Source organism: Microcaecilia unicolor, chromosome 14, assembly GCF_901765095.1.
Source record: "Microcaecilia unicolor chromosome 14, aMicUni1.1, whole genome shotgun sequence".
NCBI classification, from domain to species: Eukaryota; Metazoa; Chordata; class Amphibia; order Gymnophiona; family Siphonopidae; genus Microcaecilia; species Microcaecilia unicolor.
The window spans coordinates 27,128,101-27,144,553 of NC_044044.1; the positions used below are offsets into that span (position 1 = coordinate 27,128,101).

General features: G+C 44.3%; 2 protein-coding genes across 3 annotated transcripts in view; one reads left to right on the forward strand and one right to left on the reverse strand.

Moving 5' to 3' along the window:
* Nucleotides 1-19: 19 nt before the first annotated feature.
* EMC4 (ER membrane protein complex subunit 4) lies at nucleotides 20-15,387 on the reverse strand. 2 transcript variants are annotated; one of them, XM_030186329.1, is made up of 5 exons: nucleotides 15,261-15,387; nucleotides 3,930-4,043; nucleotides 2,994-3,147; nucleotides 1,185-1,345; nucleotides 20-616 (listed from the first exon to the last, which is right to left on the reverse strand). In XM_030186329.1, the coding sequence occupies exons 1-5, from the start codon at nucleotides 15,345-15,347 to the stop codon at nucleotides 581-583; spliced, it is 552 nt and encodes a 183-aa protein (XP_030042189.1). In that variant the 5' UTR covers nucleotides 15,348-15,387; the 3' UTR covers nucleotides 20-580. The 2 variants fall into 2 exon arrangements, with proteins under 2 accessions (XP_030042189.1, XP_030042188.1); XM_030186328.1 differs by lacking the exon at nucleotides 15,261-15,387 and adding an exon at nucleotides 5,090-5,239 and having other exon boundaries at nucleotides 3,930-4,044.
* Nucleotides 5,521-16,453, forward strand: part of SDR39U1 (short chain dehydrogenase/reductase family 39U member 1) — a 64,885-nt gene continuing 53,952 nt past the window's right edge. Inside the window, exon 1 of the mRNA XM_030186325.1 lies at nucleotides 5,521-5,547. The gene's annotated coding sequence lies outside the window, so the exon portion shown is untranslated. The remainder of the gene's footprint in view (nucleotides 5,548-16,453) is intronic.

The window sequence follows — 16,453 nt, forward strand, 5'->3', positions numbered from 1 at the left end:
TCAAGAGACATTCTGGTAGTTAATTTATTGATTTATTTCAACTATATTGATTTGTTTGTTGAATTGTACAGCAGGGAAAACAAGCCCTATTTTCAGTGTGAATGTTTTTGTGATGTACTTGGGAACAAATAAAAGTTATTTTATACAACAATTTGGTCTCTATATAAATAATGAGTGCTCTTACAGCTACTGGGTGGAGGATTTGATACATTAGTGTGGTGAACAGTGAAAAATAACATCCAGTAAATAGTGCAGTGGGGAGGAAGCACCTGTACTCGTTCACTGCTGAGCAAAACTGAGCATAAGAAGAAGCAGGGCGCATTGGGCACTGCCTAGGACATCCAGGCTTTCTGAAGGCTGTTCCTGCTATCGGCAATCACCAACTCTGAAAACAGTAGAAGAGTTAAGTAGTCAGAGCCCAGAGAACATCATGCTGGCTGTATTTGGCAAGCTGCTGTTCTAATGCATTGCATTTCAGCGACAGTCCTTCAGCTGGTCATCTGCAAGTGGCAGTAGGGTGGGGTAGAGCCAAGAATGCAGGAAAAGATAAGCAAGGAGCTGGCTTATAAAGGTCCACTGGTTACAGCAACACACCCCCTCCAGTGTATTCCATCCTCTGAAATCACAAGCAAGAAATGCACAGCATGAGGTACAATCCTTGCCAGCCACTTGCTCCCTCCCTAAACAGCATAAAACCATAAGACCACATATCCTGCATAACAGCCAGGTTCTAATTCAGCCACACATATGAGACACAAATCCCTGGCACTCAACGCCAACATTACTGCAATGAAGTGAGGGTGGAGATGACACATTGCTCACAGCACCAGAGCCTCAGCTCATTGAACTAAACCCCCACAAGGAGCCAGCCCAACATCTAAATTAAAAATTCTGCCATTGCAATACCTAGACCTTTTTCTGTTTCTTAAATCAAAGGATATATACACACACACACTGGGTTTTAAAGCTTATCTTTTAGATTGCCCTAAAGCAATTACAGAAGCAGATGAGTGTAATGGCATCACCTTAGCACAGACCACAGCCTGAACTTTACAATCTACCTTCTTCAGACAGAAACTAACTCGTAAATTCGTGAGTCAGCTGAAAAGCTCCTTTATGCTTCTGGAGATTTCTGAAATTGATCTGCCTCTGTCAGACATAATAGGTGAAGGAAGAATAAATACCTCAGGTGGCTCTATGAATGCCAACCAATCAGATGCATGAGTGGGTAAAAGTCCCATTGACTGACACTTGTAGACAGCCAGTGCCAGCCCCAGGAGGTTCCCAATGAGGTACACCAGACCCTGCAGGAACTTCTGACCTGAACTCTCCAGCAGCTTGAAAGCTGGGGGGAAAAAAAAAAAGTCAGCATTGCAACTAGTAAAGGCAAAAGCCAAAAAAAAAAAAAAGATGTATTAGAATAGCAGTACTAAGGTGCATTGCCAGAACTGTATGTGGAATCTCGGTTCAGGTTACAACAGGAGGTGGACTGGCAGAGAGTTATGTTCTGGAATAGCAAAGGAAACTGGCAAAGCTGTGAGGGATGCAGTATTGGATTACCAGGTGCTGCGAGACAGGAGTGAGGACTATTAGCAGAGCTACAGCGGCAAACGAATGGATATGAGACCAAAACATCACATATCGCAGGGCAGAGGCGAGGTAGATCGGTACAGCTGTGGATGGGAGTCTCAATCACTGGCTAGCAGATATGAGGGGTTTTTGCAGAACTGTGGACTGAGTTCTCGGTTAGCAGGAAGGAGGAGCACCATAAAATATATAGAAAGAAGTAGGGAGTGCTCCAGTACAGGAGCAGGGGGGTATCTTGGTACTGGAATACCAAGGGCAGAAGTGAGACGGACTGGAAGACTGAAGGGGGGTGACAGTCCTGGAATATTAGGTGCTTCAGGGTAGCAGTGAGACACATGGTTTGAGCTGTATGTGGGAGTACAGAATGACATGGGGACAAAGTTTGTCCCTGGCCACGTGAGGTCTGACTCACTATCTGCACAAGCCTCAAACCAGACAATGTTGCCACATTTAGACTGACTGGACAGAATTTCTGCATGAATTTCCTCATTATTTAATAACCCACTGCATTTCACAAACAAATGGAACAACTTCCCACATGCCGCCTTCTTTTGATGTAGGCACAGGAAAAAAAAAAAAAAGATATTAAAAGCTCCCAGGTCTCAACCCAATTAAATGATTTTTAAAACTTTTACTTATAAATAGTAAATGTGATTGTTAAGCACCTGATACTCGTAACGTCTGTTTTTGTGGCCCTTTACTAGGTAAAAACATTTCTGCTGGAATACAAGGAGTCCCTATAACCAGCCCCTCCAAAATGACGCAATGATTTACAATTTAAAGGATGAAAACCAATCCTTCCTCTTTCTACATCCGTATGCTGCACAAGCCGGCATGCTTGAAAATAAGTGAGATCAAATAAAAATGCTACCAGCAATAAAGAATGACAACATGGACACAGCAGTTCATAGGTTTGCTTGCTTTGTTTGGGTGAACGGGAATGACGACTACTAACCTCATGGGCTTCAGCCATCATGGGTTCTCAATATAACCTCCTCAATCAGCTCTTTCCTACTCCCTGCACCATTGTCCTGCAAAAGGCCAGCTCTGTGGCCTTCCTCCTTTCAAGTCCCACCCTCTCTACTGCAACGTCCTGTTTGACGCTAAGCAGTAAGATGCAGTAGAAAGGACGGGACTTTGACAGGAGGAAAGCCATGGAGCTGGCCTCTGAATCGCTGATGCTGCCTGCAGGAAAGTGTAAGTGGTGACACCTACGGGGGAGGAGAGGAAATTTTTTTTTTTATACTGCGGAACAAGGATTTTTTACCGTTCCCACGAGGTGGTAAAAAGTTTTGTTCCCGCATCTGCAGGAATTTTTTTTTCAGTGTTGCCATTACTGCGGTATTGGTAACTGTGTCATTATAGGACAGTGTTGGTACTGGAATAGGGGGGAAGATGATACTCACTTGCCGACATTGCCATTAATGCCTGGATCGGTCTCCAAGCCATCATACAGACCATCATGATAGGAAAGATAGAGATGGTGTTTCCAGCCATGTACATGATAAAGAGATTCATAGGGATTTGCTTCAGCGGCCCCAAAGCGATGTCCCAGCAGCGCTAGAGACAGACAACAAAAAAAAAAAAAACCTTTACAGCCACAGGGGGAAGAAAAACCTACCCAGCAACTTCTGGAACTATGCACTGAAGCTTGGTGTTAATGTTTAAAAGCTCAGCTGCAGCCTCTGAACTTCGGGTTTTTAACTGTTTTAGAATTCAGCCTGCTTTCAAACCACTGTCCTTGTCCATTTCCATATTTATATCTATCTATGTCAGCATGCCACTAAAGCACTAGTCTGCAAGTACCCAGTTAACTTACCTAGTCGGTGTTTACAGGGGGGGGGGGGGGGGGGGGGGGGAAGCATGGGCTGGATAAAGGTAGGAGTCCCACTTACACCCGCATCTTACAGTAATCTGTACCTGCTGCCCTAACAGTTCCACCAGTTCTATGGGTGGTTCATGCTAGCCAATTAGGCTAGTATTCCTATAAAGGAAAGCAGTTAATTTTATTTACTGCCTTTTTGAAGGAATTCAGTCAAGGTGGTGTATAGCAAGATTGTCAAACATAAAAGACAATTAACAGCAGTAAAAATATTCCTTCCCCCTATTACAGAATTGCCCCCTAGATGCAGCAGTATCTGCTCTTTCAAAATAAGGTGGCAGTCTTCTATTCAGGCCATACCCCCTCGTTAAGTTTGAGAAATCCCATTTTTCAGTTCATTCTCCAGCTCTCTGCTGTGTACGTGCTTTCCTGAGATCAGTGGGATCCCTACCCAGGTGCAGCTTTTAACAATGCCTGTTTGCAATGAAAATGGTATCGAGCTCTTCCCCTCTAATATTACCTTCTCCACCAGAATGCGATCTGCCTCTTGCACGCTGGTGTCCGGTACCTGCTTGTCTGAGTATCCCACAGGGTACAGTACATCTCCTTGTCCACCTCCTCTCTCACTGCGGCCTCTGCCAGAATGCACAGACAGACAAACATATGAAGACTTAAAAAAAAAAAATATGTTTTTCTTTCGTGATATCAGAGCCAGCAACATGGACATTACTGCTACAACAGACCCAAGCTTCTGCTAGGAGTGCAAAGGCCCAGAAAAAAAAAATCCCAATGGTATGGCATGGAAGCTGCTCAAAAGTAATAAGAATTATTTGTGAACTACAACTCTCCAAGTTCCCTTCCAAGAAACATGACGGCAGATAAAGGCCATATGACCCATCCAGTCTGCCCATCCTCTGTAATCCCACATGCTTATCCCATGCCTTTTTAAATTCTGGAACAGTCCTTGACTCCACCACCTCCACTGGGAGGTCATTTTATGCCTCCACCACCCTTTCTGTGAAATAATACTTCCTTAGGTTACTCCCTCTTAACTTTGTCATATGCCCCCTCATTCCAGAGCTCTCCTTCATTTGACAAAGGCTCTTTTCCTGTACATAAATGCCCTTGAGATATTTAAACGTTTCTATCATGTCGCTTCCATCTGCTTTATCTACAACACACATACTTAGGCTGAAAGATCAGGTACATTGGATATTTCTGTCTGAGGAGGGCTCACAATCTAAGTTTGTACAATGGAGGGTAAAGTGATTTACCCAGGATCACAAGGAGCCAGCGGTGGGATTTGAACCGGCCACCTCTGGATACCACTAGGCCACTCCTCCACTCATTGATTGTGGAATCAACTTGTTGTCTTGTATATATCACATACTCACGTTACACGGGCACCACACTAGACACATATGGTACACAAGCGGGTGCATTAGCGTATGATGCATACACACAGTGTACACACACCTGTCATGGGTTCAATTCCCACTGCAGCAGCTCCTTGTGAACTTGGTCACTTACCCTTCCATTGCCCTCTACTACTACTATTTATCATTCCTATAGCGCCACAAGGCGTACGCAGCGCTGTACACCACAGGGGGCCAGAGAAAGCACCTGCATGTGACGTAGTACACATCAATGTCACACCAGCGCATGGGACACACGGCTCACCTGCTGCCACTGGCAGAGCCCAGCTCGATGGACCACTTGAAGCGACGGCCCCGGTTGGCCACGAGCCCGGCCTGAGACTGAGCCATAGCCGCAGATCCGCGCGTGCTGCTGCCCAGTGCCCACCCACACTCGCGGCGTCTGAAAGTGACGTCATCGCCCGGCGCACCAAACTGACGTCGGCGACAGGGTCCTACGGCCGCCATGGTTGTGCGGGGCGGCGCCAGTAGCGAGGAACGAAAGGGAACGTCATTTGGAGCGGGAGGAGAGAACCTTTCTGCATTTTACGTGGCACGAAAAAAAAAAAAAAAAAGATATATATATATTTTTTTTAATGTTTACCAAAGTGAGACGTCAGGGGTCGCCATGCTGGTGAGGGGCGGAAATGACGTTTGGAGGCTGCGGCAGGAAGTGACGTCAGATGCTCTCGCAGCCCGCGATTCATTTTAAAACATAGTGGGGTAAGTTTTGTTTGTTTGTTTTTTTCAATTTAAAGAGAGGTAGAGGAAGCAGCAGTGATTATGCACAACTTGTTTCATAATATCTGCTTGGACACTGTTTTACTATCATCAAGATCCTGCAATGCCAAATGTTTATCTATTAACATTCCTCCACTAAGCCACTTTGAGCCTGCAAAGAGGTGGGATACAAATGCAACAAATAAATAAATAAAGCAGTAATAACAACTTTGGAACATCCATTTCTTCAAAAGGTTCTGGTTTATACAATAGCCAGAGTGTTATTTGCATTAAATTCATATAAATAGACTGGATGAATATTTACAGGGATTTTTTTGAGGGGGTACTTGGGGGTACTGAGTACCGGCACCCTTTCCATTGTCTGCTAAAATTGAAAGAGCTCAGGCTCTACACACCAATTCTGCCTTGTCATTTATTTATTTGCTGGAAAAAGTACAGAGCAGATCGTTAAGAACGTAATTTATTAAGACAACTAAAAATATATATTTATATTATTTTTTATATTTTTAGTTGTCTTAATAAATTACGTTCTTAACGATCTGCTCTGTACTTTTTCCATCTTGGAGCTTGCAGACCGTCTGCCTTTGTGCTTTCTTGGACCCCCCCATTTATTTATTTGCTACATTTGTACCCCACAGGCTCAATGTGGCTTACATTATATTACAAAAGATATAGTTATGAACAGAGTAAGAGGTTTGTTCTAAATTAACATATTACTATTAAGAAATAAGGAAGATATGTACATAACATATAACATATAATAAAAAGCAATAATATATGATGACCAATAATGATAGATTCTGTGACTGGTTGCAGGGGGCCTGGCTATTGTGGGATGGGTCTCTCTTCAATGTAGCTTTCGGCACATAACCATTTACCTCTATTCAGCAAACCTAGACTGCCCCAATTTGATTGACTGCATACTTTGTCCTTTAGATTGTAAGCTCCTTTGAGCAGGGACTGTCCTTCCTTGTTAAATTGTACAGCGCTGCGTGACCCTGGTAGCGCTTTAGAAATGTTAAGTAGTAGTAGTGATCACCCCACCCCTGAAGAGTGGCCTGGCATTTGAGTACTGGCATCTTTTCCATTGTGTGCTAAATTTGACCCATGGTCCTCAAATTTTAGTGAAAGAGCTCAGGCTCTACACACCAATTCTGCCTTGTCATAGATTCTGTGACTGGTTACAGGGGGCCTGGCTATTGTGGGGTAGGTTCCTCAGTAATCACCCCACCCCGATGGGTGGCGTGGCATTTGAGTACCGGCATCTTTTTTGCTGGAAAAAATGCACTGAATATTTATGACTTAGATTCCATAAACTAGACCTGTTTGCAGTGTCCACCATTCACCAGCCTTGATCAACGCAAGCCTCTACTACAGGGAGACTTGAGAGCCGATCTTGGTGGGTTTTGCACAAAGTGACAACAAAAAGTGTTGGGTTCTGGTATCTGTATTCTCCTTTTATGGATAGGTAATTGGGATTTAAGGGCGATGTCATTATAATTATTATAGGCTGCATAAGACAAAACAGAGATTTGTCTAGTATCTGGACAAGTCACTTAACCCTCCATTGCCCCAGGTACAAAATAAGCACTTGTATATAATATTTAAATTGCTTTTATTGTAACCACAGAAAGGTGGTATATCAATATGTACATAAGTAATGCCACACTGGGAAAAGACCAAGGGTTCATCGAGCCTAGCATCCTGTCCACGACAGCAGCCAATCCAGGCCAAGGGCACCTGGCAAGCTTCCCAAACATACAAACATTCTATACATGTTATTCCTGAAATTGTGGATTTTTCCCAAGTCCATTTAGTAGTGGTTTATGGACTTGTCCTTTAGGAAACCGTCTAACCCCTTTTTAAACTCTGCCAAGCTAACTGCCTTCAACACGTTCTCCGGCAACGAATTCCAGAGTTTAAATATGCGTTGGGTGAAGAAAAAGTTTCTCCAATTTGTTTTAAATTTACTACACTGTAGTTTCATTGCATGCCCCCTAGTCCTAGTATTTTTGGAAAGCGTGAACAGACGCTTCACATCCACCTGTTCCCATCCCCTTTCCTCTTTAATTTTTCTTTTGCATCCATCCCCATCAGGCTATCTCTCCATCTCCTTGATTTTTCATTTTAAATTCTTCCCTTCCAATTGTCTCCACCCCTACTCCCAGCACCTACACTGTGGTGTAAGTTGAAAAAGCAGCACTGGCCAAAAGGCTCCCTTCTTGTACTGGGACCTTGGCAGCTCTGCAGAGGAGGTGGGGGGAGATCAAGGAAAGGGTGAGCCAAAGAAGGGGGCAGAGGAAAGGCAGCAAGCATGGTAGGAGAGAGAAGAGAAGAACAATATCAGGGGATAGGGATGTGATGGGGGTGTGAGCGCTCTCTAAAGGAAGAGAGAGAGATCGATGTTGGAAGAAGGTAAGATAAGAGGGTAGGAGGGAGAGACACTTAGGCAAAAACAAATGGCAAAGGATGGCAGTGATGGAAAAGGTGAGTGGAGGAGACAAGGAGGGTGGGGGGAAGAAGAGGTGAGAAAAGGCAAGGTGGGAAGTGGAATGAGGAGAGATGTGAGCAGAAGCGGCAGAGGAGAAGTTTGCAGGGGAAAGTGGGAAGAAAAGATAGGGGAGGGGATCTAATTTCTGCTCAGCATTTGGTTGTCAGGTTTGCTTCACATCAATCCTTCTTTGACATGTCTCATAGGACCTCAGAGTAATTCTAACCTGGCTGATGAAAGTCCTTTCCAACTGTTGAAGTCCTATGCACTCAAGTACTTGACCTGGAAGGTCACTTTCTCCTGTGCTGGTCACTTCAGCCCACAGAGAGAATCCACGAGCTACAGGCCCTCATGACTTTTCTACCTTGCACTAGCAGAGTGATAACAAGGTAGTAGTGGGGAGAGGGGGGGTCACACACCTCCCAAATGCCTGCCTGAGTTGGTGCTGGACTTTCACCTCAGTTATCATCCTACCAACATCCTTTCCATGGCCTCATACTTACAGGCTGCTTACTGGCTTCATTTCTGCCAGTCAGATTGATCCAGTTCTGATTTTATGCCCATTGAATATGTAGCTCTGAGTCTTGTTTCCCCATTCTTGCTCTTCAGGGGGTCTGGAGATGGAGACACTGCTAAGGTGGTGGTTAAAGCTTTAGGGTTGGGGTGAGGAAGGAGTTTCAACCCTCAAGCAACAGTGACACCTGCTGGCCAGACTCAGGAATGTATAATCAGTTGCTGGAGAAATGTATGGTCTGTGATTCCTGGCCCAGGATTGTCAATAGACAGAGAATTAAAAAAAGATGACATCATTTAAAAATCTGGGCCACTCACACTAGGGATCAGGCCAGTAGACGTCATGGCCTGTGCATTCACGTACACCATCATCCTTTCAGAAAAATTATTACAACAGAATTCTTCACAGCTTCCAGCACTTTGTGATTTATTGGACGAAACATATTTTTCAAGTGATAAATCTGTGAAGGCAAGGACAAACCATAGGTATTTGCTCCAGAAACAATTCTGTGTGTTATAAAGGAAGTTAGAGAAAGAGAAACAGCAAAAAATTGGAAAGGAGGGAAAGGGCTTATGATCTCCTTGGAGAACAGAGGACAATTTATGCAATACCACTTTGTATTTCTCATTCCGGAAATGGCGATCGCCAAATGTGTTTTTCCCGTCTCCTAGCCCTGATAGTGAGGGGGAAAACAGTACAGCCTCATAGGCTGAGAAAAAAAACCCAAAACAATAAGAAAGAGAACTTAGACTCCATTAGGCGCAGCCAATAATTACTTTTATTAGCATCTCATAGAGCCAAAAATACAAAATAGTTCTCTCCTTGGAGCAGGTTGCCAATCAGCAGTGCACATCCTAAAAGACAAGGTCTGCTCTGCTAACACTGCCCCGAACATCACATATATACTGTTGCAAATTACATTTCTCATAAATCATGTGATTTCCCATAAACGAGCACCATTAGGTTGCCTTATACCAGGGGCATATCTGCGTGGGGCCACAGGGGCCTGGGCCCCCGCAGATTTCACCCAGGACCCCCCTACTGCCGCCGTGGGTACCTTTGCTGGCGGGGGACCCCAACCCCCACCAGCCGAGGTCCGCTTCCTCCTGCCGCTGCGAGGTTTTTTAAGTTCATCGGGATTCGTCCTGCGTCACTCTGTGCTGCTGTTCAAAGAAGCTGCAAGCTGAATGCAGTTTAATTCGGACTGAGTCTGACGTCGCTGCCGCACGTTGTACATGAGTCTGACGTCCTGCACGTACAACGTGCAGCAGCGACGTCAGACTCAGTCCGAAACTGCATTCAGCTTCTTTGAACAGCAGCACAGAGTGACGGAGGACGAATCCCGATGAAGAACTTAAAAAACCTCGCAGCGGCAGGAGGAAGCAGACCTCGGCTGGTGGGGGTTGGGGTCCCCCACCAGCAAAGGTACCCATGGCGGCAGGGGGGGGTTGGAAATGGCGGCGGCTGGGGGGGGGGCTATAATGTGCCCCCTCACTCTGGCTTCGGCCCCCGCTACCGCCGACTTTCAGATACGCCCCTGCCTTATACCATATATGGATTTTTCCTGTATTCTATCAATCTCTCCTGATGTGTTTGCACGTGAACAGTCGGTGGCCATTAGTTAATTACTTATGAGTTCTGTGTCAGTTCTGCGTGCACAGCCAGAACAATACCCTCGTGTCCTCTCTCTGTCTCTCTGCACAAATGCAACATACTGGTAGGCTCACTGTGTCCTCAGTCCCTTAGCAACTATCAAGGTTACATCCACCTTATATGAAAAACAGCTGCAAACAACAAATGTTATGAAGTATCAGTTCTCAGCTCCTGAGAAGGCAATGATTGTTACACAAGATGCTGAGTTAGTAGGCTAACTTGTGAGAACCAAACAGTAAAGGCCTTAGGCCTAGCCCTTAGTAACAGGCCTAAAAAGAGGAAAGAATATACAGCCATTACGGCATAATGTAAGCCACATTGAGCCTGCAAAAAGGTGGGAAAATGTGGGATACAAATGCAACAACTAAATAAATAAAACTGTTCAGAGCACCGAGCTTTCATTAGACTTTTATTTAAAACTTCACAGAGATTAACTGGACGTTTGTAAGACAGTCCATTAAAAAACCCCCCCAAAAGACAATATAGACTGCAGTGAGAATACTACTACTACTATTTATCATTTCTATAGCGCTACAAGGCATTTAGCGACAGGTGGGGTGGGGTAGGGTAGGTTTGAGGGGGGTGACTTTCAGGTAGGGAGGGGCAGGTCTGAAGGGTGGGATTGGGATGGAATTTGGAACTGTTAGGGACAATCAGGGTGTGGCAGCTTTGAAAGAGGAGGGGCTTGTCAGGGACAGGAAGGGAGTGCAGGTATGAAGGGTGGGACTAGGGGAGGAGTTGGATCAGAGACAGGTGGGATGGGGTAGGGTTGAAGAAGGCGGGGCTTCTGAGGGACAAGTAAGAAATGGCAGGTTGCAAGAGGGGGGTTGAGGGGAGGAGCTGTGCCAGGGAGAGGAAGGGATGGCATGTTTGAAGGGTGGGTTTGGGAGGATCTGCCAGGGATGGCTCTGCTTGAGGAGGGGAAGGGCTGTTTGAGGGATGGGAGACAGGTCTAAATGATGGGGAAAAGCTGCTTGGGGGACATGGAGGGAGGGACAGGTCTAATGGATAGGGATCATGGGATGGGGGGGGGTGACCTCCCCTTTCAGATCAGAATCTGCTCGCATTTGATTTGATCGGAAACTGAAAGGAGTTCCCAGCCCCCTCCACGCTCCCTCCAATGCTTGTCCTTTGCGGGGCACATCCCCATAGAGGTGCACTGGCAAGCAGCATTCACACTTGATTTTGATCCTCCGGAACTCGTTTTTCGCCTTGTACATGCAGTACTGCTCCTCTATGCTCTGGAGCTTGCAGATGGTGAGGTTGAATTTCTTGGTGCTGGTTTTAGTCGCGTTCAGGATCCCCTGACACAGGATCTTGACCACCTTCTCTGGCGCATGGATGAACGTGTTCACTTGCTTGCACGTTCCTGTATTACAGTTGATTTTTTGCTCCATAATGGTGTTGCAGTACTGGTTGTCATGCTTTTCATTCGTCCTGCTGTCGATGTGTTTCTTCCTGAACTTATCGTAGTTCTGCGAGGTGGATGGGGAGACGAGGGCCAGGAGGAGGGACAGGCAGGGAAGGGGGCTGAGAAGCAGCTGAAACGCCCTCATTCTCTCTGTGGAGAGAGGGAGAGACGTTATAATTAAGATGGTCTTGGGAAAATCCACTGCTTTTATCCTGGAATAAGGAACATTATAAATCTGCTTTCCTGTTTTGGGATCTTGCCAGGTACTATCTCTCTGACCTCATGCACAACTCTCTTTAAATTAGTTCCCTTATTTTCTAATTCCTCTTACTCTCTTACCTATCTATATGCTCCTTCTATTAATAAGTTCTAATTATTGTGTTGGCATTGTAAGTAGTGTACTGTGCTATACTTTGTATTTGAATATTTTTACTGCTGTAATTGTCTATTGTTCATGTTTGATTTATTCTTACTGTACACAGCCTTGAGTGAATTCCTTCAAAAAGGTAGTAAATACATTCTAATAAACAAATAAAATCTTACGTACTTATGACAGAGTTTTTGAAGAATTTTTAAATTGTGTTTTTATGGTAAATGTTTTATTTATTTATTACATTTGTACCCCGCGCTTTCCCACACATGGCAGGCTCAATGCGGCTAACATAGTAACAATATAAAAAATTACAAGTCATAAGAAAAATATACAGTTTGTGGTAAGCGTAATATTAAAGGGGTTAATGGATAAGTAAATTAAACAAAATTTTTTGTAGGTAAATGTTAGTTATGTAATTGGTTTTTTTATAGCAATCTTTTGTGTATGTTACTTTTAGAAACCAAAATTGTAGGATGGTGTGGTTTATACATTAAAAAAAATATATTACCTTTGCTCATCTTCCATCCCTGCCGTCACCTCCACCCCACCCCCCTGTATCTGCCCCAGGCAGTGAAATCGTTCCTGATTTTAGTTTCCATAACCTCTGATTTAGTGCTGATTCCAAGCATCCCCCACAGCCCCCCAACTACAAACAGGAAAGACATATTTCCCCTTATTCCCTCCCTCCCCCCTCATATCATGATCCATTTCTGTTCTTTACTGTGCCAGACCAGATATGTCAATGCAAATCTCTCTTGTCCTTTTTAACTAATTAATTTACATGCATTTGATCACAGGCTTCACCATAAACAGCTCTACTCAAATTACAATTGTTAATAACACACTCCACATCCTTCATTTGAGAGTGCAACACCCCCTCCGCATGAATCTTCATTGGCTCCCTATTAATGAACGAATTAGTTTTAAGGCTATTACCTTGATCCGTAAAATCATCTATGGAGAGTCAGCAACATATATGGCCAATCTGATTAATCTTCCGAGTAGAAATATGTCTACATCTTCACGGACTTACCTTAATCTACATCGTCCCAAATACAGAGGTATCAAGTATAAAACCTCTACTATTCATCTAACTTTTGCTATCTTGGAAGTCGTCTCTGGAATGCTCTACCCAAACATATCCGCTCAACAAGTGAACACCTTCCTTTCAGGAAATTATTGAAAACCCACTTATTTAAAAAAGTTTATTCAACTCAATAGTTCTCTACTTTAAACATTCACTCACTTAACAAACAATTATCTTTGACGTCCCCTTTATCCTTTACCATTTGATCTCTTCCATACCATTTCCCTACCTTTCTTTTCCCTTTCTTCTTCCGTACACCCTTTCCCACTCCCCCCTCCCTTCTTCCCCCTTTTCCCTGCTTCTCTCCCCTCTTCTTCCCTGCCTCACTCTCTCTCCTCTCCTTACAACCTACCTTAGACCTATTATGTTTCATTGTTATATAATACTTTAAATCATTGTTAACGTCATGATTTTGTGATTTGTTACTATGTAAGCCGCATAGAGCTTGCGATGAGCGGGAATTGTGCGGGATACAAATGCAATAAATAAAACAGTCTCCAGTCCCTGAAGGTCATCCTTCAGCATCAGTGTCAACCAGCTCCAGAAAACTATTTCAAATAACAAGCCTTAAGTTTTCTTTTGAAAGGTAGATAACTTTTTTGGTGGCGCAAACTCTTTTATGACCACACTGAGCTGATTGCTCTCTGCCTTGCTGTAGATAATTTTGCTGGCGTGTCTCTGGGAGACAACTTCAAGTATAAATAGTGCCCTGATTTGGAATGCATGCATAAAAAATGTATAATTGTAATTTAAATTTGCATTCAAGTTTTGAATCATGATTCTAGCTCTTTGCTATAGCATAAGGTAATCAATAGAAATAAAACAAAATAAAACATGGAAAAGAAAATAAGATGATACCTTTTTTATTGGACATTCCTTGATTAGCTTTCGAAGGTCGCCCTTCCTTGTCAGATCAGAAATAAGCAAATGTGGTAGATGACAGTATATATAAGTAAAACATCCAAGCATTTCATTGACAGTCTAACAGGGTGGGGATGGGTAGGTGAGAAGAGGGTGATAAACAGAGCAATACAACTTTATGGTTTATAATGGGCTAGAAAACCCATATCCTTGTTAAGTCCTGTCTGTTGGGTGTCAAAATATTCATAGCATAACTAAATGCTGGTAACTTAATTAGATCTGAGCTGTTATCATCTCAAGTGTCTCATGTCTCCTCAGCTTCTAAAACCACAGTTCAGGCCCCTGAAACTCTCTGTACTGTCCTGCTCATGTCTGCACTGCTGGGGCATTCCAGAGCCTAAGGTAGCCAGAACCTGCTGACCTGATAGCAGCTCCTGCATCCTGACGGAGGTGAAGACCACTGCATGGCCAGGCTATATAAACACACGCTCTGTTTTGCTAACGGGTAATAAGCAAGTGTTCTAATAGTGGAATTAATGGAATGTAGTGGAATTAGAAAAGGTACAGAGAAGGGTGACGAAAATGATAAAGGGGATGGGACGACTTCCCCATGAGGAAAGGCTAAAGCGGCTAGGGCTCTTCAGTTTGGAGAAAAGATGGTTGAAGGGGAGATATGATCGAGGTCTATAAAATAATGAGTGGAAAGACATAATTTATTTAGATTTTGCTCACACCTTTTTCAGTAGTAGCTCAAGGTGAGAGTTACATTCAGGTACTCTGGATATTTCTCTGTCCCAGGAGGGCTCACAATCTAAGTCTGTACCTGAGGCAATGGAGGGTTAAGTGACTTGCCCAAGATCACGAGGAGCAGCAGTGGGATTTGAACCGGCCACCTCTGGATTGCAAGACCGGTGCTCTAACCACTAGGCCACTCCTCCACTCATTGACTGTGGAATCAACTTGTTGTCTGTATATATCACATACTCATGTTACACTGGCACCACACTAGAGACACATACGGTACACAAGGGCGCGCATTAGCGTATGGTGTTGCACTCTGTGTATGATGCATACACAGAGTGTACATACACCTGTCATGGTAAGTGCAGTGGGCTTTCAGCCTGGCGACCTGGGTTCAATTCCCACTGCAGCAGCTCCTTGTGAACTTGGTAAGTCACTTACCCTTCCATTGCCCCAGGTACAAAAACTTAAGATTGAGTCCTTTGGGGACAGAGAAAGCACCTGTATATGACGTAATACACATAAATGTCACACCAGTGCATGGGACACACGTCGCCCTGCTCTCCTGCTGCCCCTGGCAGAGCCCAGCTCGATGGACCACTTGAAGCGACGACCGCGGTTGGCCACGGGCCCGGCCTGAGACTGAGCCATAGCCGCAGATGTGCGCGTGCCCACCCACACTGCCCACCGCACTTGGCATCTGAAAGTGGCGTCATCGCCCGGTGCACGAAACTGACTTTACCGACAGGGTCCTACGGCTGCCATCGTTGTGCGGGGCGCCACCAGTACCGGAAATTTGTTAAAAACTTTGGGTTTTCGCTGCCAGCGAGGAATCAAAGGGAACATAATTTGGAGCAAGAGGAGATAACTTTTCTGCATTTACATGGCACGAAAAAAAAAATATATATATATTTTTTAATGTTTACCAAAGTGAGATGTCAGGGGTCACCATGCTGATGAGGGGCAGAAATGACGTTTTGAGGCTGCGGAAGGAAGTGACGTCAGATGCTCTCGCGGCCCATGATTAATTTTAAAACATATTGGGGTAAGTTTTGTTTTGTTTGTTTGTTTTTTAATTTAAAGAGAGGTAGAGGAAGCAGCAGTAACAACAACTTTGGAACATCCATTTCTTCAAACGGTTCTGGTTTATACAATAGCCAGAGTGTTCAATTATCAGGGTTATTTGCATTAAATTCATATAAATAGACTGGATGAATATTTACAGGGCTTTTTTTTGAGGGGGTACTGAGTACCGGCACCTTTTCCATTGTCTGCTAATATTGACCCATGGACCCCAAGTTTTCATGAAAGAGCTCAGGCTCTACACACCAATTCTGCCTTGTCATAGATTCTGTGACTGGTTGCAGGGGGCCTGGCTATTGTGGGGTGAGTCTCTCAGTGATCACCTCACCCCTGAAGGGTGGCCTGGCATTTGAGTAACCGCACCTTTTTTGCTGGAAAAAATGCACTGAATATTTATGACTTAGATTCCATAAACTAGACCTGTTTGCAGTGTCCACCGTTCACCAGCCTTGATCAATGCAAGCCTCTACTACAGGGAGACTTGAGAGCCGATCTTGGTGGTTTTTGCACAAAGTGACAACAAAAAGTATTGGGTTCTGGTATCTGTATTCTCCTTTTATGGATAGGTAATTGGGATTTAAGGGCGATGTCATTATTATAGGCTGCATAAGACAAAACAGAGATTTGTCTAGTATCTGGACAAGTCACTTAACCCTCCATTGCCCCAGGTACAA